General features: G+C 45.0%; 3 protein-coding genes and 1 long non-coding RNA gene across 4 annotated transcripts; 2 read left to right on the top strand and 2 right to left on the bottom strand.

Moving 5' to 3' along the window:
- LOC115688949 (early nodulin-75-like) lies at positions 1-1,073 on the top strand. Its single transcript, XM_030614912.2, has one exon. The coding sequence runs from the start codon at positions 45-47 to the stop codon at positions 882-884; it is 840 nt and encodes a 279-aa protein (XP_030470772.1). The 5' UTR covers positions 1-44; the 3' UTR covers positions 885-1,073.
- Positions 1,074-8,661: 7,588 nt separating this feature from the next.
- Positions 8,662-10,147, bottom strand: LOC115688952 (uncharacterized). The gene is made up of 3 exons (XR_008816721.1): positions 9,901-10,147; positions 9,250-9,341; positions 8,662-9,167 (listed from the first exon to the last, which is right to left on the bottom strand). It is a non-coding gene; the product is annotated as an uncharacterized LOC115688952 (long non-coding RNA).
- Positions 10,148-11,419: 1,272 nt separating this feature from the next.
- Positions 11,420-11,983, top strand: LOC115688950 (early nodulin-75-like). The gene has a single exon (XM_030614914.2). It carries the CDS (start codon positions 11,420-11,422, stop codon positions 11,981-11,983), a length of 564 nt encoding a protein of 187 aa, XP_030470774.1.
- Positions 11,984-14,043: 2,060 nt separating this feature from the next.
- LOC130139652 (uncharacterized) lies at positions 14,044-22,649 on the bottom strand. The gene is made up of 2 exons (XM_056317108.1): positions 22,512-22,649; positions 14,044-14,874 (listed from the first exon to the last, which is right to left on the bottom strand). Exons 1-2 carry the CDS (start codon positions 22,647-22,649, stop codon positions 14,044-14,046), a joined length of 969 nt encoding a protein of 322 aa, XP_056173083.1.
- Positions 22,650-24,108: the final 1,459 nt, after the last annotated feature.

The raw sequence follows: 24,108 nt of genomic DNA, 5'->3' as shown, positions 1-24,108 counted from the left end.
TCACTCCACTCCCACACCATCAGCTCTCTCACACATCCTCCCCAATGTCTTCCAAGTACTTGCTAGTTTTGCTCCTGGGAGCGGTGCTTTTTGCCGCCGCCGTCCTCTCCGACGGCCACCACCCTTTCAAAAAAGAGCACAAACCACACCACGAGCACCACCACAAGCACCACCCTGGCGGTCGCCGTCTGTTGGAGACCGTCGAAGTCGAGGACTCACACAAGCCATTCCCCGAACACAAGCCCCCACACCACCACCACCACCACCCTCATGAACTCATTCTCGCCGAGGAGGTCGAAAAAGAAGACTCCCACAAAAAGCCATTCCCAGGAAAGAAGCCGCCCCACCACCCTGGCCACATGCTCGCTGAGGAAGTGGAAACCGATGAAAAAAAGAAGCCATTCCCCGAGCACAAACCCCCGAAGAAAGGCGACAAGCCTCCACCGAAGCACAAGCCTCCCCACGAGGGGCACATTCTCGTAGAGGAGGTGGAAGAGGACTCGAAGAAGCCTTTCCCTGAGCACAAGCCGCCCAAGAAAGGTGAGGAGCCGAAGAAGGGAAAGGGAGAGAAACCACCACCGAAGCACAAGCCACCACACGAGGGACACATTCTCGTAGAGGTGGAAGAGGGTTCAAAGAAGCCGTACCCTGAGCACAAGCCCCCCAAGAAAGGCGAGGAGCCGAAGAAGGGAAAGGGAGAGAAGCCACCACCAAAGCACAAGCCGCCACACGAGGGACACATTTTCGTAGAGGAGGTGGAAGAGGACTCGAAGAAGCCATTCCCAGAGCACAAGCCGCCGAAGAAAGGCGAGGAGCCAAAGAAAGGCAAGGGAGAGAAGCCGCCGCACCACAAGCCACCGCACAAGCCCCCCACCGAGAACTGAGTGTCTGTTCTTCAATGAATGTATACGTCGTGTGCATATCACGCGTTCAAATAAGAGCTGGTCCATAGAGTATGTGGTACTACCGTGTTAGCTGGTTGGCTATTTGTGTTCCATGTGATATAGGATGTTCGTACTTTGGTTGGGCATTTCCTTAGTTTGCCTACGTTAATATATGCTAAGTACTTGCTAGCCGTGAGATTTCCTTTGTTAAACATGTCCCGCAAGCACGAAAAATTTGTTCATACTCCTAAACCCTCAGGCAATATAGATGCGCAACTGGAATATGATTAGTAGTTAATAAAGACATAAATACATAGTTGATTTGCACTATTCTGTTGAAAAATTCATGCGGCAAGTGTTTATCGGAGTGCTTAGACAGGACTTGCTTATTTAGAACAGACACAGGAGATCTTCATCTAGAAAGGGGTACCAAGTACACTTTAATCCTAAAAGCTTGGTTTGATTTTCAAAGATCTGAAAATTCTGATCAACTGCTTTTGACTCACTTGTGAAGTATAATAAAAGAAGGAATAATGAATTTTTAACCTACTGATATCAGGACATAAATGAGAAGATAACAATGAATGTATTAGAAACATTAATTTTTTCTATTTGGATAATTTAACTACTTAAGACTATGTTAACATAATCATGTTATTCTAAATTGATATTTTTTGCTTGCCCACGACTAAAACCTACACTACATGTCCCCACAGATTCATCCGATTTTACTTTTTATAGATCTGCTTCAGCTGATGTTTGACAATTTGGCCTAATTGCTTTTGGAAAGGTTTACCAAATGGTCCACCGATTCCTTCGTTTAGCATATTAATCCTAGTCAAAATATGATTTTTCGTATAATCCGATTTTACTTTTTATAGATCTGCTTCAGCTGATGTTTGACAATTTGGCCTAATTGCTTTTGGAAAGGTTTACCAAATGGTCCACCGATTCCTTCGTTTAGCATATTAATCCTAGTCAAAATATGATTTTTCGTATAACATAATCTAGATTGGGTCGAGCTTTTCCTATGTAACTAGTTATAGAGTTAAAATGTGCCATAGTTTATTTTGAAAGTTCTAACAAAGATAGTCCATCTTTTACATTTCGAATCGTATTAATTTCGGTTTTTATTTTCGATGACCATTTCATATCTTTACTTTTATTTATATCAGTTTGCTACCTCTACACAAAACCCTTAGGATAAAAAGACCAAATTATCCTCCTTTACAAATACCCAAGCCCGCAAACTATCTCACGAACCCTAGCATCCATCGCCAACAACCCCCTACCTCACCTTTATTAATCTTCAAACCCCGAAACTCTCCGGCTTTTGAAAATGATATATAAGATGTAACGAGATCTACAAGATTGTTTTTCGACGGATGATCATGTTCGATCTATCATATCATCTAAAAAAAAAAAAGGATAAACTTCACCTATTTCATGAAATCAATACGTTCGACATGTAGATTAAGATTGGCCACATGTCTGTAGGTGGTATGGTCCCATGTCCTATCCATACAAACACCTATGTGACCCACCAAAGTGGTCGGTACTACCAATAGCTCAATCGGCCCCCATTTGCCACACGTGCATGGATTTGCGCGGTTATAACTTGATCTTGTACACTATCTTTTAACGCCTCATTTGTCGGGTACCTTGCCTAATTAAAGGTCACAGTCACAAATGACATCGGCAGTGACGTCATATTAAGGCAATTTACTAATTTGAATATGCTTTATATTCAAGACACAATCGCTAAATCTGAGGCCCTAGAAAGTGCTATAGCCAAGATACACTCCTTTGTATCTTGCCCCTGTGAGCATAACTTTTTAAATGTGATTCACGTCGTCAATGGAAAATGAACAATGTTGCACCATGCCGACTTCGGATAAGACAAGCTAAAGTTGTTTGTTATATCCTTAGGAGGTGCCATCTGTACGAATATTTAATGAAGTAATCTCTTCTCTATATCATGTGATTTACGCTCGCAACATAAGAACAATGATATCAATCGAGTGTGTAAGTCTTAGGTCTAGATGTTCCGAGATTCGGGTATAAGAATTTTTCTAATCCTATCGTCAGTGAAGAATCTTTATTACACAAGCATTGTCGATCCCGTTATGTCAGTGCACTCGACACAAATTTTTATTAGGTCTGTCATCAAAGTGAAAAGATTTTCCGAAACCACAATTTAGATCGATGATACCGTGAGAATTCATTCACATAAGATAGTTCTGTTCAAGCATACACATCTTCCATCCATGCAAGGATACTTTACTATAGTAAAATAGGGTAGTCAAGGATAGATCCACAAAATTCCTAGTAACTTTCCACACATGAAAAAAGTCATGGCCAAAAAGGAAAAGCAAAAGGTGGGAATAGCACATGATTTTCTCCTCTCCGGTGTGCTGTGTCTTGTCGATTTTTGTCCACAACCTAATGGACCCTAATCAATATTATAACCTAGATCGAGTCCCCGCTTTCTTATTTATCCGATTACGTGCGTACGCAGTCGTAAAGTTTATGAGTGACTTTCTATCTATTCTAATAATTTGGACCGTCAAGATGCTCTTGTCATGAAATGATGACAGAGTCTATCTTTATATTCCGATACTACTATGTCAAGTTGATGGAAATTGAAGATGTAGATTAGTACAAGAAAGAAGAATGTGAAGTGTTTCATGCCTCTTGACAATTGGCTAGTCCTTTTCTAGAAGTGGGAGTTTCCCGTCCCACACAAATTGAGATAGTCATTAGAAAAGTGATGTCAATTCAGTCCTAAACTTTTTAATTTAGCTAATTGAATTCTAAACCGTTTGACGATTTGACAATATAGTCCTTCTAGTTAATTTTGGCCAGTGATCACTGATGTGGACGCCGACTGCCCCACGTGGTATAGTCGGTACTATCACGAATATTTTTTTGATATCTTTATATATTTTTTTCTTTTTTTTTTCTTGCCCTTCTTCCATGGCCGGTTAGCTAGCCGTGGCGACCACCCATAGGCAAGGGCCGGCCATGTCGGGCCTCGCCCGATGATGGTGAGGTCCACCCTCACTAGCATCCGGCGGGTTAAATAGATAAGCTAAAGTTGCACCGTGCCTACCTCAGATAAGTCAAGCTAAAATTGTTTCTTATACTCTTAGGAGGTGCAATATGTTCGATGATGTAATGAAGTTGTTTACTCTCTCTATGCCATGTGATTTTTGCTCGTCACATAAGAACATCGATATCAATCAAGTGCGCAAGTCTAAGGAATTTCCGAGATTCAGGCATAAGAATTTTAGTAATTCTATCGTCAGTGAAGAATTCTATTACACAAACACTATCGATCTCATGGTGTCAGTGAACTTGACACAAACTCTTATTAAGTCTATCATTAAGTGGAAAAATTTATCGAAACCACACTTTAGATCGATGATACATGAAAATTCATTCACATGAGTTAGTTCTCTTCAAGCATACACATATTCCATTTATGCAGTAATGCAGTACAATAAAAAATCGTCCATTACACATTAAGTTGATACAAACCCTTAATATGATGCATGGTCGTCTTATGGTAGACTATCGGCATTGATATATCTCAAAAACCGTCTGCTCTCGTTATGTCAGTGTACTCAACACAAATTTTTTTAATTAGATCTATCATCAAAATGGGAAAATTTATCAAAACCACACTTTTAAGTAGAAATTCATTCACATATGTTAGTTATCTTCAAGCATACACATCTTTCATCCATACTACTCAAGGATAGATTGATAAAAATTTCAAATAACTTTCCACACATGGAAAGAAAGTCACGGCCGAAAAAGAAAAGCAAAAGGTGCAATAGCACATCATATTCTCTTCTCCAGTGTACGTAGTCGTAAAGTTAATTCTATTTTAATAATTCAAACCGTTAAGATGCTCTTGTCCTGATACGATAACACAGTCTATCTTCATGTTTTGATGCCACCATGATGATAAAGATGATGGAAACGTAAAGTGTGATAAGGTTGACAAATTGGTTGAAATTGAAGACGTATATTACTACATGAAAGAAGAATGTGAACACCACGTTGCGGGTGTCTGGCGACCATTGACAATCGACTAATCCTTCACGATGTGAAAGTTTTCCCATCCCATGCAAATTAGGTAACTAACGGAGGACATAGGTCTGTGCTTCTTGGTGACATCAAAACAATGTTCAAATGCTGCGGCTAGTCGTTCGCCGGATGTGGAAGCGGTTTTGTCCTACACATACCGAGCAATCAATACAGTGCAAAGGTCCGTGCTTCCAAGGGTGACCCTGAAAGGGTACATAAATATAATTATTCAAGAGCAAAAGCTACAAAAAATCCTAAATTACACCAACTATGACACGTTTAACCTAAACTTTTAAATCTCAAATTTATACTTGTGTGATACATTTATCCTCCGTCAAAATTCTGTCAATGAAATCCGTTAAAAATATGCTTATACGGATACTAAAAAGCAAACAGTGTTGATATTGTGCCCGTGTGGCATAAGTGAAATAAAAAATAACCTTATTTTGGCTGAAAAATCATCTAACGTAATTTCGACGGAGGGTAAATATATCACATATGTACAAGTTTGGGACTTTTTATGTCACAAAAAAAAGTTTAGGGTAATGTGTCATAGTAAGTATAGTTTGAAGTTTTTTATATCATAAAAAAATTTATGGTAAATATATCATATTGGGCATAGTTTGGAGTTTTTTGTGATTTTTTTTGTCATTATTCAAATCCGAAAACTTAAGCAAGCTTCTCACTAAAGAAACCATTTAGGGTTTTGAATTTGATGCTTCCCTTTTTGGATTACAATATCATTTCAAGATAGACTAGGTAGCCGTTTGTCTAATCTTATTCTAATTTTTAACTGAAATCAGGGAAGCCATGTCCCCATCTCCTGAAGCAATTGCAATCACATTGACCCACAGAATGTGCACCAAACTTTATCGAGACGGAATTCAGGAGGGATTTCCATTGAGGGGGACATGACTTTAACGTTAGGCATTGATTTATAAGCATAACACTTGGGGGAGGTAAGAAAAGATGCCGTAGACAAAAAGCCGAAAGCTAATTCATAGCTCTTCTGAAGCATTTTAATGCATGCTACGTATTGAATTCTCCAGTTAGATTTTATGCGACGTGTAAAGGTCGCCCCTTTCTTCTTAAAGTGCTCATTGCGCGGCGTCACTGCTGATCTCAGCTATGACAGCGACCCTAGTGAGCTTCTTAGACATTGAATAAGTGGAGAACAAGAGGGGATCGGATGGACAAGATGATAATCGATTTTGGACCCTATGGGATTTAACAAGCTGTGGTTACATAACTTGGGCAAGCCATTAGATTTCTTGGATTTAATTGTATTATCCTCTTATCTCATAATAGGACGGATTCCACTCATGCATTCCTTATTTTGGCGTGCCGATATCCGCACTCGCCAGCCCCCTGTTCGGTCATAATCTTTTTCTTACCCTGGTCCCGACAATACCCAAATTCCATTTACACCTCGTGGTCGGTGTAGCCTTTAAGGGATATGCTAAGGTTCGGGTTGGCCTCTTTAGGCTAAGACAAAATCTAATTCAAGACTTACAAGGTGAATTGGCAAATTAAAAGACCTTCCTTCTATTGGCATTTATTGAAAATCACTGAACAAATAGGTTGTATAATCAAAATCTTACCCATCCCGCGTCTATTCTAAAATTTTGTCAGACCGTTGTTAACCCATGAATAAAAAATGACTCGAGTGCAAAGTGAAACGATCTTAACTCATGAAAATCAAAGGAGATTTTTAGAAGGAATTGTGTTAATTGCAGATTTGGTTCTTTCTCTCACCATTTTTTAGAAAAATAATAATTTCGTGTTTCGGATCAGTATCCAACTCGAACGATTCTCATTTTGGTGTTTCGACAAGATGAAACACATATAAGATTGACCCGACTCGGCCCGATCCAAAGAAACTTGATTTGAGCGGTTCGGATTGGATCGGAATTCACCCTTTTTTACACTCTTGTCTGCCACCACAAGCCGCAAGGCACGACCATCCCAAACTGTCGGCACTGTCGAGTCGAAAGAAGTCACGCAAATCAAGCTCACGTGACCAACGCGTGGTGTCCTTTTTGGCTCCAATGGGAACAGTATCTTTCCAAGGATGGCCCCCCTTGTCTAATCAAGGTTTCTGTAGCCCTTTCCCTTGTCTCGGGGCTGCCCTAATTTAAGGTCACTTTCCCAGCTGAGATGGGCAGTGACGCCACATTTTCTAACTATTTACAAGTTAAATAACGCGAAACACAATTTCATTGAATACCACGGCAACCCCGTTGATTGGAATTATTTAAAAGTCCGACGCAAAAGATTAGACTAATAAATCGAAGGAAATCACACACACATATATATATGTATAAAGTATATGTAATATTTTTACACTAAATTAGGAGTGATACGTGAAATTTGACTAACGGGGTTAGATGCACGTGCGAAAGGGATGAAACCCTAATTCCGATATCATATTTGAAAGTCTAATTTAAAATTTAAATTAATAAGTGAACGGAGACCGCATATATATAAAGAGCATATTACCTATAATGTCTAGTGACGTGGGATATTTTCAACAAGAGTGATTGCAAATTTTATTAGCTCGATCTTAATGATTTATGAAGCTTGTTGGATATTTCGAGGTCTTTCATGTCCGGAGCTTTTCTATTTTAAAGTCCACCGTTGCAATGGGAAATGAATAGAAGCACACCATGCATGGTGCACAGTATATTTACGTACGAAAATAACATTTAATATTGTGCACTATTAATTAAAATCATTAACTATATTCTAGCCAACGAAAAATGAAAAATGAAAATATTCCTCTAGCGGAATGTGACATTGATTCTAGGGTTTCATGTGGATGTGGGACACGAAGCCTCGTGAAAAGAAACACACTCGGTTTTCAACTTATATGCTGTCGGTACAAAAATCAATTTTCATAGCAACATTATTACAGCGACATACGCATTTCAATCAGAAAAGCAAATAAATCATTGGATTTATGATTATATATGGCGAGTACAAATCAACTTTCTGAAAGCGGAGGTTACTAAGGGGTGTCAATGGGTCGAGTCGGGTCGGATCGGATCGGGTCTGGTCGGGTTTTCATTATACCTAACCCGACCCGAGACCCTGTTCAGCATACACCCCAAGAGACGGGGTCGGGTCAAGTCAGTCCGGGTCAGGTTTCAGGTTTTTTTGTTTTTTGGTAGATAGATTGGAAAATGGGTGTCAACCTTGAATATGTATGATCATGGAATCAACCCTCACCTCAGATTTCCCCATTTTTGTTCTTATTATATTGCATGTTCGTCACTTGAATTGGCTTGTGACTCTCGAGCTCGTACAGGGAATCTTGTATTTGCCTCCTTTCTGAACATGTTAGATGGGATCTTGTGAAGATTGTTGAGGTGAGAGCTTGAGAAATTGCAAGAGAATGTAGAAGCACGAGCACGTCGTGACAGTGGGATAAGAATCGAATCATAATGCACATAAACAGAAAGTTTCATGGTGCAAATGGGTGGGACAATGATCTCAGAAAACTAACCTCAATCTTCATTTCAGTCTACTCCCAACAACAGTGCAAACACAGAGGGAGTAATAAACAACGTTCTCTCATTGACTCTGGTGGTAAAATGAATCTCACTTTCCTAACCTCTAGTTATTCTATGTATGTTGCTACGCCAAGCAGGAACAAAAGAACAAGAAGTCAAAAATAACACTATTTACATAAGCCTCCCACAGCAGTCCATATATATAAAGGTAGAGTGTAGGACAGTTTAATCACGTTCAAGCATGATAAGTTAATGTCGAGCAGATCTGACAATTGGAATATTAGATCAGACAGATGCTAAAGACAGGAACTCAACAGCTCAAATGGAAGGGTAGAAAGACCTGTCCTCCAACAGATGACACTTGCACTGTGCTTGGGAAAAGAGTAAGGACAAAAAGAAAGTGAAATCAGTGAAAAGGGAAGGAATGAGAATTGTGGCCATATTTTTTTGTCCCCAGTATTTCCTCCTGCTAGCATTTCCAACAATTCCTCCCCTAAAATGGACAATTTACACTTAACCCCAGTATGTTCAGCAACCCATTTGACAAAGATCTTGTCCTGCGGCTATCCATCCTCATAGCTCATGCTCATAGTCTAAATCAGATCTGTATCTCCAAGCCTCTAAATGCCGCTTCCACTCGTACTTCATCTTGGCAGGAAAAGTGTCAATCAAGGGCCTTCACTATCGCACAACTAGTTAATTCAAAATGTAAAATATTAAGACGGAACTTAATCATGGTCTAGATAGAAGAGACCTACCTAATTGCAAGGTCAACAAATGTAGAGACGAACTCTTAATAGCCCAGTATGAAGAAGTGTCCAAACAAGTCAAGAAGCACGGGATCTCCAACCTGACAGCGAGTCAAAGTATTTCTACCAATATCAGCTGAACTACTCAATAATTGAAACTCATTCTCCACCAAAAGACTGCATTTTAATAAGATCAAACCATCAAAATAGACAAAATGGCAAAGCATAAACTCAAAAATGTCAAATATCTCCTGGCTAGACGATCTCATGAAAATGCATTCACTTGAAAGAAACATTACACGAGCTTCAACTTCAAAAATGACACTAACCCATCTTGAAAAAGACATATTGCGAATCAGAACTTGAGCTCCCAAAACAGAACCCTTCGCTTGCACATTCGAAAGAGAGAACATTTGGGGGGCAAAAATTCGCCTCTAGCAAATCTCGACTTCCTAAACAAACTCACAATCTCCTCTACCTCCGCGTCACCACACTCCTCAAAGACCGCCACACAAGCCCCGCTGACCCTCTGACCCTCACCGTCCTCTCCATCTCCGCCATAAACCGCAACAGGAACAGAGCCTCCTCCAAATTCCCACTAAACGCCAAATCGAAAACCCAGTCGAAGAAGGGTAAATTGTGCGGATCAGCGCGGCTTACAAGAGGTGGCGAGTCAATCAATTCGACCCCATTGACGTCGGCGACGCTCAACTACAGCGCCATGACCTCGTGGCTGGTTTCGGCGGAGACGTAGAGGACCTTGGAGAGGTCGCGGAGGAGACCCAGATCGCGGATCGAGTCGAAGAAGCGCCAGTAGGAGAGGACTTGGCCGTGTAAGGCATCGGAACAGAAATCAACGGCGAGCAGAGGGGCGATCGGGTCCGTCGCGCTTGCGCAAAGAGAGAGAGAGGGATATGTTCTCTTTGCCGCTCACTCTGGCCCTAGTGGTGTCAAAAAAGCCCACGCCGGCCTGGCCCGGCCCGGCCCTACCTTGACAATACCCACACCTTAAACCCCACCCCAGAAAAACTAAGGCCCGACCCAAAAAACCCGAAATTTTAGGGTAGGGTTAGGCTGGGTCGAGCCGGGTCGGTCCGGCGCCGGCCTTTTTTACACTACTAGGTTCTAATAGCAGCAACTTTTGACTCAAATCCTTAAAGCCAGAAGCATAGCTACAAGGGGCATCAGCAAAAGGTCTGATATGAGATTTCCTTCTGACTCTCAAGTCTCAACCCAAGCAAGAATGCCCCTCGCAGACATGCCCGCTCGATCGCCTCGTGTTGAAATCGATCCATGTTTATGGGGTTGTAACATGTTATTGCGTTTCAAGATGACTCAATTGGTTAAGATATAAAATATATTCTACACCATAATCAAACAACTTCAGCTTTTGGAGGAAATGGTTGCATATATAATGTTAAGTTCATCCAGTAATATAAACACAATGTACCCATCCGATCATTAATTAGCACAAGGAGTATGGGAAAAATCACTTATAAATATTAATTTAAGAAAATCGGGGTAGACTCTATGTGAAAGTATATAATCTCAACACTTACATATCCTGCTCATTTTTATTATTTAGAAGTGAATCCGACCTCTCATTAGCAAATGACACGGATTGAGATACAAGAGAACGGTCGGGGCGGTTCTTGGTCCACAATTCATTCCATCCGCTTGATAAATCCATTTTGTAAATCAATCTTTATACCTTCCATCATTTTCCCATGAGTTCTTCCTTGCACCAACATCTTTCATATATGCTCTGTGTTCCTAAATTTAATCTTCTAAAATATTTGCATGCATGCAAAGATAAGTTAGCAAAAGCACTGCAATCTTCTATTATTCCATGGCGGTGATGCTCATTGTCTTCTTCCGGAGCAAGCAAGGGTCCCCATGGATCAATCTCGAGCGAGAGGCTAAGCCAAATTGTCAAACTTTTCAACTCGTTTTGGCCCCATCAATCAAGCAATCACTTTCTCTAGGCCGCACACACTCTAAAAACAGAACCTTGATTTTCACACTCTTTTAAGTCCAAATTTCAAAGACCAATCAGTCCAAACCTAGAGTGACACGTGTGCTGACATCATTGGTGCAAAGACACTATAAATATAACCCAACCCTCCCGCCATTTCACTTCACTTCACTCTTCACTGCCCCAAACTAGCAACAGAAAACCATGTCTCTCAAGTACTTGCTAGTGTTGTTCCTAGGCCTGGTGCTCCTCACGGGCGCCATCGCGGAGGAGCTCGACCACCGCCACCACCCGTTCAAGAAGGAAAGGCCCCCGAAGGAGCACAAGCCGCCCCACAAGCACCACCCCAGCGGCGGCCGACTCCTCTTGGAGTATGCTGAGGAAGATGGACACAAGCCGTTGCCCAAGCACAAGCCTCCACATCACCACCACCCACACGGCCATATCCTCGCCGAGGAGGTCGCTGAGGAGGATCACAAGCCGTTCCCCGAGCACAAGCGGCCCAAGAAGGAGGACAAGCCACCAAAGGGTAAGGGTGAGAAGCCGCCGAAGGAGCACAAGCCACCGTTTGAGCACCACCCAGAGCCGAAGCCGAAGGGCCCTCCTTTCCACGACAAGCCGCCCAAGAAGGAGCACATGCCACCAAAGGGTAAGAGCGAGAAGCCCCCGATGAAGCACAAGCCACCGTTTGAGCACCCCCCAGAGAAGAAGCCAAAGGGCCCTCCTTTCCCCCACAAGCCACCCCACAAGCCTCCCACTGAGAACTGAAGAAGCTGCCTTGTCTCTCTTGATGAGTTCTATGAATGTGTCCATCAGGACTTAAATAAAGTGCTCTTTCACGTACTTTAGATTATAATCTTCAATGTGTTTTAGAGGCCAATGCAGCTCATGCCGGTGGTTTCATCTCATAACGTTCTGTAATTTTTACTGGCCAGTTTTTATATACTATGCTTGAGCTTTAAACTTTCATTTATCCTTGCCATTATGGGAAGAGAATAGACGGGTTTCGGGGAATCTTACATCAAGTCCTAAAAATCAAGATTGCTCTAAGTAATACTCGTATATCCAGGCCACTCAAAAGTGTACACGCACTCTATCACGCCCCGAACCCCAACGGGCTCGCGACACCCCTCCGACGGTCGTAATGAACGCGACATCCCAAGACATGTTGCTGACTCAAACGAAACATACAAATACGTACGCAAGCGGAAGCGAAATTTAAGCAACCCTGACGATAGTTAATGACAAGGGATAGCACTACAGCATTCACAAATACACAACATCAAAAGGGGACAGTGGTTGGGTAGCCTACTTCACTATACAAAAGAGGGGCATCCAAAGATGAAGCGAAGCGTCAAATGCCCAAGGTTACTCCCGGTCTCTGAACCGCACGTGACGACTATCCGTCACTCCAAACCTGAAAAATGTTTAACAACGGGGGATGAGATAAATCTCAATAAGCAGACACCTAAACCCCACCTAGGCCAATGCGTACCCAGACAAGTCTCAACAGGCAATCTAACCATCGACGTACTAGAAATCACATAAACATACTTACCTCACTTCTAATCGTGCGCCAACTCTGCATATTAGTCAAATCACTATAAGCAATAATATTCCAAGAACACATCACAATCACTCGAGCGTCATACACACGTGCGTTCACCCAATTCAATCAAGGACAATCCACATCATGTCCATCCATCTAACTTTCTCACGACCTGAGTCAACACCCATCAGGTCCTTTCTCACTGACCGCGTCAACACGCCTCAAGCCCATTCTCACAGCCCGCGTAAACACGCCTCATGCCCAACTTTCTTTCCAATGACCCGCGTAAACACGCCTCAGGTCCAACTTTCCTTCCACGGCTCGCGTAAACATGCCTCAGGCTCAGCATCCTCCAATGACCCGCGTAAACACGCCTCAGGTCTTTTATTGCCTTTCTCGCCACACCCGCGTAACCACGCCTCAGGTTGGCAGCCCTCTGATCAATCCGGGTTTTTCAAGCAAGCACACACGCCACTTAATTCAATCAATTTCACGTCTTTCACAGAATCAAATATCACACAACCATTTCCAAACGACCACAACACAATTCGCCATACTTACGCCGAAGAGGCCACAGTTCCACCAAATAACAGTCACACCCGCACACTCACAAACAGTCAATCAAGGTCAGCCATTACTCGTCATCAAATCACCACGTGAGCACACAATATCAAGCATTAAATCAGCCCGTAATTCAAATAACCACCAGCCACACTTAGCTCGCCATTCCAACACATTTTAACCCACATTCCGCTCAATAAACCCACCAACATCACTCAACGTACTCAATTTCCAATCCTCCACTTCAGCTCACAAACACGCACTAAATAAGTCACAAATCGAACGGATCAAGTCACATACCACCAAGCATGTTCAGTCGCATTAAAGCCGACAAAGTCAACCCGCACTTAACACAATCAACACACATTTGGGCATTAACTTCCACCACACGGATAGCGAACAATTCAGCCACCCCATGATCAACATTACATCACCTTTCAATGCACATTTCAATCTATAAACTCAATGATATCCACCCACAACTTCAGCACCCAAGCCAGCTATTAATTCAGCCTTAGATTACCCCTAATCCAACCTCCAAATCAACCAATCTCACACCATAATCCAGCCATAAACAGTCCACCCATTTCAGCGCGCAAATTAGCCTTAAATAACCCCTATTCGATCACACAACAAGTCTAAACGAGTCCAAGGATACCTATAATCCTAAGCGAGGATTAGGGAGACCGCTTACCTCAATCCGGAACAAGAAAACCGGTCAAGGGCAGCGGAGAAAGAAGCCGAAACAGCCACGTCGTCGCTGGGACAGCAGGGCAAGCGGCGGCTGGGATGGCGGGCAGGGGATGAGGCTGAAGCAGCTGCGTCGTCGCCGGAACAGCAGGGCCAACGGCTGCTTGGCTGGACAGTGAAGAACAGAGCCAGCAAGAGCGACGGCAAGAAACAGGGGAGGGGCAGATGCCCGGAGCAGGAGGCAGCACGGCGGTGGCCACAGCGGCGCCGGCAGTAGCAGGGCCGGCGACAGAGCAAGGCGGAGGACGGGATGGTGGTGGCGAGCCGGTGAGGGCAGCGGCGGCCAAGACGGCGGCGCGCAGTGATGACTGGCGAGGCGGAGCAGGGGGTAAGCCAGAACAGGGGAAGGGGGAACCGGGGGTCTTGCCGGAGCAGCAGCAGCAACGGCGGCGACGGGCCAAATGGACGGCGGCCACGGCGGACGACGCGCGGCGGAAGAGCGAGCCGCGGTAGCTGCTGGTCGGGCGCCCACGAAGAGGAGAGGAGGAAGAAGGAATAGCTGGGTGGGGGCGTGAACGGCAAGCCAGCGATGGCGAGCGGCCCGTAGCTGGGCGGACAGCAAGGCAGCAGCGGCGTCGGAGGCTGAACGGGCGGCGCCCCGGCGGATTTGGTCGCTCACGGCTCCGGCACGACCAATGGCCGGGTGAACAGGGGAAGAAAAGGGAGAGGAGGGGCGGTGACGACGGCCCCGGGCTGGGGCGAGCGACCGGACGGCGACGAGCAGCAGCACCGATGGCGTCTCCGAGCTAGGGTGGTGGTCTGGGACGGCACCGACGTGGCCGCTCGTCGGCGTAACCCCCTGGTCACGCGAAACAGAGCAGGGTGAGGGAGGGAGACGCGGCCAGGAGTGAGCCGCGAGCAGCGGCGGCGGCTGTCGCCGGGCGGATGACGGGCGGCGGCGGTCGGACGGCGTGCGGTGGCTGGGCGGTGAGAGGGAGGCGAACAATGAGCAGAAGTAGAAGAAGGAAGCAGAAGTCGCGGGCGAAGAAGGGAAGAAGAGGAAGAAGAAGAAGAAGAAAAGGAAAAAGGAGGAGAGAGAGAGAAGGGGGGGACAGTGGGTCTGCATGGCAGAGAGAGAGAGAAAACGTGCGCATGGGGGCGCGCGGCAGAGGGACGTGACCGGAGAGGGGGGAGAGAGAGAGAGAAAGTCCAAATAATCATTGCGATCCAACGGCCCACATTCAAATTCGAAGTCGATCTAACGGTCACAAAAAACCCTAATTAATAAATTAGGATTTGAAACACGGACACCAGATAAAACACACTACGATGGAGGTTTATTAGTCCAAATCCGCACCCGGTCCAAAATTTCACTTTTCCACTATTTTTTGCAATCTCGAGGTTGGCCACAGTAATATCGACACCGTCCAATTAAATTCGTAACGAAACTCCCAGAAATTCGACACCAAAGTTCGGGCTCTAAATAACGGCCAAATTCGATCGAGTGCGATTCTAGCGAAATCTCTAATTTAAAAAATAATAACCCAAGAGTGATCAGTTCCGGGCGAGATTTTATTATAAGCGCACTGACGAAATACCCGTTTTATAAATCCCAAAAATGGGCCGAAATTCGGAATGTCACAACTCTTCCCCTCTTACAAAAATTTCGTCCTCGAAATTTGCAATCCAACCCAACTATTCAAACAAATGGGGGTATTGGTGTCGCATCAACTCTTTGCTTTCCCATGTCGCACCTTTGGTTTCATGGTGCTCCTAAATCACATTGACCATTGGAATTGTCTTGTTCCGCAACACTCGCTCCATTTTATCCTCGATCCTTACTGGCTTTTCCACGTACGACACTTTGTCATCCACGTCTATTTCTTCGTAATTTAGCACGTGGGTCGGGTCTGGTTCATATTTCCTTAGCATAGACACGTGGAACACATTGTGTACTTAGGATAAATTCGGCAGTAGTACGAGACAATAGGCCAAGGTGCCAATTCTCTCTAAGACCTCGAATGGACCCACGTACCTCGGGCTCAACTTCCCTTTTTTGCCAAACCGTAACAATCCTCTCATCGACGATACTTTGAGGAAAACGTGGTCTCCTGCTTGAAATTCCAAAGGCCTACGTCTCCGGTTTACATAATTCTTTTGGCGGCTCTAAACGGTCTTAAGCCTATCCCGAATCGCCTTGACTGTTTCGACTGACTGCTGAATCAACTCGGGACCCGTGATGCTCCTCTCACCAACTTAATCCCAACAAACAGATGTTTTGCAAGCTCTGCCATACAGCGCTTTAAACGGTGCCATTCTGATACTCTGCTGGTAGCTATTGTTGTAAGCAAATTCAACCAAATGCAACTGTTCCTCCCTACTACCTTTAAAATCCAATACACATGCTCGCAGCATGTCTTCCAAAGTTTGAATCGTCCTTTCAGACTGGCCATCCGTTTGGGGGTGATAGGTCGTGCTAAATTGTAACTTCGTTCCTAATGCCGTATAAAGACTTTTCCAAAAAGCGGCAGTGAATTTAGGATCACGGTATTAGGTAATCGTCACTGGCACTCCTTGAAGACGGACTATTTGTTGCACGTATATCTCGGCATACCTTTCTAAGGCGAAGTCCTTTCGCACCGGCAAAAAATGTGCTGACTTTGTCGATCGGTCGACTACCACCCAAATCGAATCATGACCCCTCTAACTCCTCAGTAATCCCATTACAAAGTCCATCGTGGTGTGTTCCCACCTCCACTCGGGAATTTCCAATGGCTGCAACATTCCACCCTGCTTGCAATGTTGTGCCTTCACTTGCTGACATGTTAAACACTTGGCCACGTGCTTGGCCACATCCACTTTCATGTCATTCCACCAATAATGCTGTCACAAGTTCTGATACATCTTCGTACTACCCAGGTGAATACTATAATTGCTACGGTGAGCCTCTGACAAAATCTTCTCCTTCAGTTCTGCATCACCGGGTATACATAACCGTCCACGGAACTTCAGAATCCCATCGTCGGATACCTGAAAGTCCGAGTTCCTTTTTATGACATCCATACCCAGAATCTTTTGAATCTCCGGGTCCGTCGATTATAAATCCTTAATCTTAGTTTGGATTCGGTTCAGTGCATCCGCTACTTTATTAGCTTTTCCGGGATGATACATAATCTCGCAATCATAGTCCTTAAGGAGTTCCATCCAACGGCGCTGTCTCATGTTCAATTCCTTTTGGGAGACAAGTACCTTAAACTTTGATGGCCCGTATAAATCTGAAATTTCTCCCCACACAAGTAGTGTCTCCAAATCTTAAGAGCAAATATAATCGCGGCCAATTCCAAGTCGTGCGTCGGGTAATTCAGCTCATGCGGTCTCAATTGTCGCAATGCGTATGCCACTACTCTTCCGTGTTGCATTAGCACGCATCCCAATCCTCTTAGCGACGTGTCACTGTAAATCTCATATCCTCCCGGACCTGACGGGATTATCAATACCGGCGCGAACGTCAATCTCCGCTTTAACTCTTGGAAACTCCTTTCACACTTATCCGTCCATTCAAGCCTCGTCTCCTTCTTTAATAACTGCGTCAACAGTGTCGTTAATGCCGAGAACCTTTCCACGAATCATTTGTAACACCCTGCCAGATCCAAGAAACTTCGAACCTCTATCACTGTCGTCGGTGAATACAATAACGACGGATCCAAGAATTCCCTAAACACCTGATTCAGCAAATCCATGAAAGTAGTTGGGGCGTTAGTCAATTCAAATGACATCACTGTAAACTCATAGTGCCCATATTTTGTCCTAAATGTCGTCTTCGACATATCCTCCTTTTTAATCATCAATTGATGATAGCCAGTCCTTAAGTTGATCCTTGAGAATATCGATGCCCCTTGTAACTGATCAAACAGATCATCTATCCTTGACAATAGGTACTTATTCTTAATGGTCACCTGATTCAACTGTATGTAGTCAACGCACAACTTTAACGATCCGTTCTCCTTCTTCACGAATAAAACCGGCGCTCCCCATGGAGACGCATTCAGGCGAATAAAGCCCTTATCCAGCAACTCCTGCATTTGGGCCTTTAATTCTTTTAATTCCGACAACGACATCTTATAGGGTGTTCTCGAGATCGGTTCTGTCCATGGCGCCAACTCAACCACAAACTCCACTTCTCTATTAGGTGGAAATCCCGGCAATTCCTGAGGAAAGACATCGGGAAGATTACACACCTCGGCTATGTCCTTTAGCCTTGGTTCCTCAATTAACTAGTCAGCCACAAAATAATTATCTTTCTATACCTCAAAGAAAAAGTTCAATCCATCCAATTTCAATCCAACAGTCTCCCCAAAGTAAATCGCTCATGTTCTTTACAAAATCCGAAATTTCCAAGCAATAACTCATTCACCCAACTCTTGTCAAAGGATATCATTAGTGATTCCAAAATACATAAACTGATTGCATCAATTTACCATGAGCAATTATATGTCTTGCATGACCATTCAAATCTAAAATTTCTCAAAAAAACACTTATAATACACCAAATATCCTTATACATCGCATTTAGATCCGTAAGACAAGTTGTCCGCTTCCTTCCCCGCCACAACTTACACTTTTCCTCATGCTCGTAGTCGATTCTGATCATTCGGCGGAGCGGTTCCCGCTTGATGTCTTACTCACGGTTGCCACAGTTGTATCGGCGGCCTACCCTATCGGTTCGGGCAGTTTCTCACTTGGTGACCTCGCCCACCACATCCAAAGCATACTCCATCCCTACTCGGGCAAGGCCCATTTCCGTGTCTTCCCCCACAAAGTCGACAAGTCGAATTCAAATTGTCACGCCCCGAACCCCAACGGGCTCGCGACACCCCTTCGATGGTCGTATTGAATGCGACGTCCCAGGACGCGTCGCCGACCCAAACGAAACACGCGAAGACAAACATAAGCGGAAGCGGAAATTAAATAACCCAGACAACAAATAATAACAAAGGGATAGCACAAAACAACAATTTCAAATACACAACATCAAAAGGGAACAGTGGTTGGGTATCTTACTTCGCTATACAAAAGAGGGGCATCCAAAGATGAAACGAAGCATCAGATGCCCAAGGTCACTCCCGGTCTCTGAACCGCACGTGACAACTATCCGTCACTTCAAAACTGAAAATTTTTAACAACGGGAATGAGATAAATCTCAATAAGCAGACCCCTAAACCCCACATAGGCCAATGCGTACCCAGACAAGTTCAGCATGCAATCTAACTGATTACATATATATAATTCACATAAATTGACTTACCTCGCCATCCAATCACATGCCCACACTGCACATTAGTCAAATCATGATATGCAATAATATCCCGAGAATATAACACAATCACTCGAGCGCCATCCACACTTGCACTCAACCAATCCAACCAAACATCCAACATTCAACCAATTCAACCAAATATCCACATATTCATCCAGCCAATCCAACCACTCACATTACGCACACGTGCCCAACCAACTATCCACGACCCGCGTCAACGGGCCTCAGGTCCATTCTCACAGCCCACGTAAACACGCCTCAGGCCCAATCACACGACCCACGTAAACACGCATTAGGTCCATTCTCACAGCCCGCGTAAACACGCCTCAGGCCCAATCACACGACCCGCGTAAACACGCCTCAGCTCCATTCTCACAGCCCGCGTAAACACGCCTCAGGCCCAATCACACGACCCGCGTAAACACGCCTCAGGTCCATTCTCACAGCCCGCGTAAACACGCATCAGGCCCATTTGGCACACCGGCCATTCATGCTTTCACACGGACCGCCGTCAACACGTCCCAAGTCCGTAGCCCTCTGATCAATCCGGGCTCAATTCTAATGATCGACGTAAACACGTCCCGGTCCAACACACCTTTAACGGGCCACCGTCAACACGTCTCAAGCCCGCATCCATTTGGCACATCGGCCATTCATGCCTTTCCACGGACCGCCGTCAACACGTCCCAAGTCCGTGCTCACAACCCGGGTCAACACCCTACAGGTTGGCAGCCCTCCGATCGATCCGGGCTTGGTCAAGCAAACACACACGCCACTTAATTCATCCATCACTCTAGCCCATTAAACCCCATCTACCATTGCAAGCCCGAGCCCATATGATATACATTAAACCAACCACGAATAATTAACGCGAATCATCGCCACACAAATATTGAATCACACACGAACAATCCAAAATCGCGGCATAAATTCCAGCATCAACGGCCCCCAAACTAACCCTAAAATCAGCAATAAACCACCTTGATTCAGCCTACGTTCCAACCCAATCACCCATCCCGAACTCACCACCATTTTCTTCACTAAACCGCACCAAATCAGCCACCCAATCCATACTGAACAGTCCATAACAGCCACTATTTCTACTCCGACGACCCCTAAACAAGTCTATTGATACCCAAAGTCCTAGACAAGGTTTAGGGTGTCGCTTACCTTGACTTAAACAAGAAAACGAGGCTGGGCAGCGGGGAAATCACCGGGACAGCAGCGGCAGCGGCGACCCGACGAGGCTCTCGACCACAGCCGGGCAGCAAGGTGGGTCCCGGCTGAGGCGGCAGCAGCAGGGGCGAGCAGAGGCCTCGCCGAAACAAGCAGCAGCTCCGGCGGCGACGGGCGAATAGAAGGCCGAACGACCGAACAGGGGAGGGGAGGCGCTGGGTTGGCCGGAACAGGGGAGGGGGTGGTTCTGGGTGGCCGGCCAAGCGGTGGGGTGGCGGTCGGTGATTGAGGCAGCGACGGTTGGCCGGGGCGGCTCGCGGCGGCGAGCAACGCCGGCACGGCCAGATCTGGCCCGAGCCGGAGGGAAAGAGAGAAGGGACGGGAGAGATGGGAACGGTCGGGCTCGGGACGATCGGCGGCACGGACGGCGACTCCAGGTCGACGGGAACGCCGGCCGGACGGGCGGTGAGGCGCGCGGCGGCGGACGGCGGCGCAGTGGAAGACACGCGCGCGGAAGGGAGGAAAAACCAGATCTGGAGCAGGGGAGGAGACCAGCCGGTCGGGGGCGGCGGCTGGCGGACGGCGGCGCGGCGGTCGAGCTAGTTGGCGACGGCGACGACGCGCTGCGGCCAGGCGAGCTCAGGCGGTCGGCGTCGGGCAACAGGGAGAAGGAGCAGAAGCAGGAGCAGAACCAGGTGCGGGAGAAAGAAGGAAGAAGAAGAAGAAAGAAGAGAGAAAGAAAGGAAAGAGAAGAAGAGAGAGGAGAGAGAGAAGGTCTGAGGAAAATGAGCATGAAGAGACACGTGCAGGGGGGCCATCGTGCGCAGCAGAGGGGGAGGAGAGAGAGAAAGAAAGAGGGAGGGAGAGAGAGAGTAAGAAAAATAAACGTTCATTCAAATATTAATTGCGATCCGATGGCCCAAATTCAAAATCGAAAATGATCTACCAGTCCAAAATAAACCTCGAATATAATAAGGGACAAAGGTCAAATTAATTAAATCAAACTATAACGAGGGAGGTCTACTAGTCCAAATTCGCACCGGGTCAAAAATCCATTTTTCACATATTTCGAGCAATCTCGAGGCCGACCACAATAATATCGACACCGTCCAATTAAATTCGTCCCGAAACTCTGAGAAATTCGACACCAAAATTTGGGCTCTAAATAACGGCCAAATTCGATCGAGTGCGATTCTAGCGAAATCTCAATTTTAAAAACAATAACCGAGAGTGATCAGTTCCCGGGCGAGATTTTTACTATAAGCACACTGACGAATTTCGCGTTTTATAAATCCCAAAAATGGGCCGAAATTTGGAATGTCACACGAATGGTGAGCCGGCTTCCCGATATTCTTCCTAACGGGAGGGACGAAGCGACTATTTCCCATCATTAGTCTCTTCCCAACTTGATGATAGTCCCTAGCCGGGGCATACCGCAATCTAGGGGCGGCAACCCGATCCATCAAATCACGCTCAATTGCTTGAGCTCGATCATAAATCTCGTAATAACCCCTCAAGTTCAGTGATATCATCTGACTGCGGAGGTCTGACTTCAGCCCATCCCGGAACCTCCTAGCTTTGTCCGCTGGGTCCTCTACTATTCTTGGGGCAAACTTGGACAGCCTTGTGAACTCGGCCTCATATTGGTCTACCGACATCTGACCCTGGCGAAGCCTCATGAATTCTGCCAATTTCTGCTCTCGGGCACTTTCCGAGAAATACTTGCCATTGAAGGTCTCGGTAAAAATAGTCTAATTCGGGGCAGTACCAGCGGGGAACACTTGACCTCTAGTGGCTCTCCACCAATCGCTCACATTTTCCTGAAGTTGGTAGACTACTAGGGTTACTTTTTCTTCTTCCGTGCATCCCAGCACCTCGAAAGCTTTCTCTAGCTCTTCCACCCACCTAGGTGCAGCCTCAGTATCACCTCTCCCATCAAACTCCGGGGGTTTCAACTTCAAAAATTGCTCGACCAACTTGGACATCGGTCTGTTTGCATTTACCTGTCCTTGACCAGGGTTCCCACCATTCACATTGTTCCCATGATTTCCATTAGTCCCATTGGCTCCGTTGGCGGCGGCAACAGCGGTCTCAGCAGCAGCAGCGATAGTAGCATTCCGCTCTTCAGTCTGCCTACCCATTAAAATCCCAACTTCTTGTAGTACTCTCAGAATTCCATCAACCCGGGGATCCTTTGCAACTCTAGCTTGCGGGGCCACACGACCTCGACCTCGACCTCTACCTCGACTACTCATTCTCATTGGATCTCACATCCACCTACCTGCTATAATTCCACTCAGGAATTAGAGACCTAGGCCAACTATATCAATCTAAGGCCCTAGGCAGTGAATCACAATAACAATTCATTAAGAAATACTGCATCAGCAGACTATCGGCCGTTATAGACAAATGAGGATGAGGCAGAGATCAAAGAAACAACTGGAAGCAATGGTTATCTCACTTGAGTATATATGCTTAGACAGATATATGTGTGTTGATATTCAGGCGGAATCCTTGTTTATCCTCGGGCATGAAGCATTAAGATTCATCAGACCATTAGGAACACATGAGGATGAGGCAGAGATCAAAGAAATGTCGAAAGCAGTAGTTATCTCACTGGAGTATATATGCTTGAACAGATATATAGGAGTTGATAGTCAAGCGGAACCTTGTTTAATGTTGGGCACGAGACGTTAAGATACTTAATCCTTTTTTTTTGGGTGGCTTTTGAATATAAAGGCTATTTAAAAAGAGTGCGTACCACCCATACACAATCATCTCATTTCCAATAAAGGTGAAGGTATCCAAGGAATTGCTTTTAACTTTGATGGATTAGATCCATCCTTTGTTGTTTTCTGATATATACAAGTGGATTAGTCATGTACTAGTACAATTTTAATATGGCAACATAGAATTTTCCCTATTTGTCATGATGAAGTCTCAAAAAAGTGAAAGGGGTAGGACAGGATGTAAGATGGTTTATTTCTCTGCCTTCTTGTATCAATGGATAAATATGCTACAAATTGCAAGGGTCAGAAATTGTTCGAATTGGTCTTTTAAGCATCCCAACCATTTTCTACATGGTGATCCGGTGCTGTGTTGTGGCTTTTCTGTAAGTTTTTTGTATTTGATTTGATGGTCTAATATTTCAAAGGTCTGCTTGACCGTACAGTTGAATTTTTACTCATTTAAAATTCTGTGATGCGACTGATCAGGGAGCTTTCCATGCAGGTTCTGTATACAAAAGCAAATACATATGCCTTCTAACTAAGATAAAAAGATGATAGTAATTTATAGAATTGAAGAGTCATTAACTAATGCGATATATGTGAGGGACAAAAAAATTTTGGTCTTTCGGTTTTTATCTATCTTAAATCACATGTCATCATCGCATAATCTCTTCAGTAATTGTGGGTCCAAACCCAAATGCACTTGGTGAAACTTGACATCTTCAATTTTGTTCTGGCAATCTGTTTTATGTTGAAGCATGCATATGTTTTTGCATGCACATGAAAATTGATGATAGTTATGGAAGATTTGTTAATCTGAGTAAGCTTTATCTTCTCTATTATTAGGCTGAAGGGAAAAAAAGAATGAAGG

This window comes from Syzygium oleosum, unplaced genomic scaffold (genome assembly GCF_021117445.2).
Source record: "Syzygium oleosum isolate NSW1041296 unplaced genomic scaffold, Sole_v2.1 Sole_v2.01, whole genome shotgun sequence".
NCBI classification, from domain to species: domain Eukaryota; kingdom Viridiplantae; phylum Streptophyta; class Magnoliopsida; order Myrtales; family Myrtaceae; genus Syzygium; species Syzygium oleosum.
This window is presented reverse-complemented; position numbering and strand designations above follow the sequence as displayed.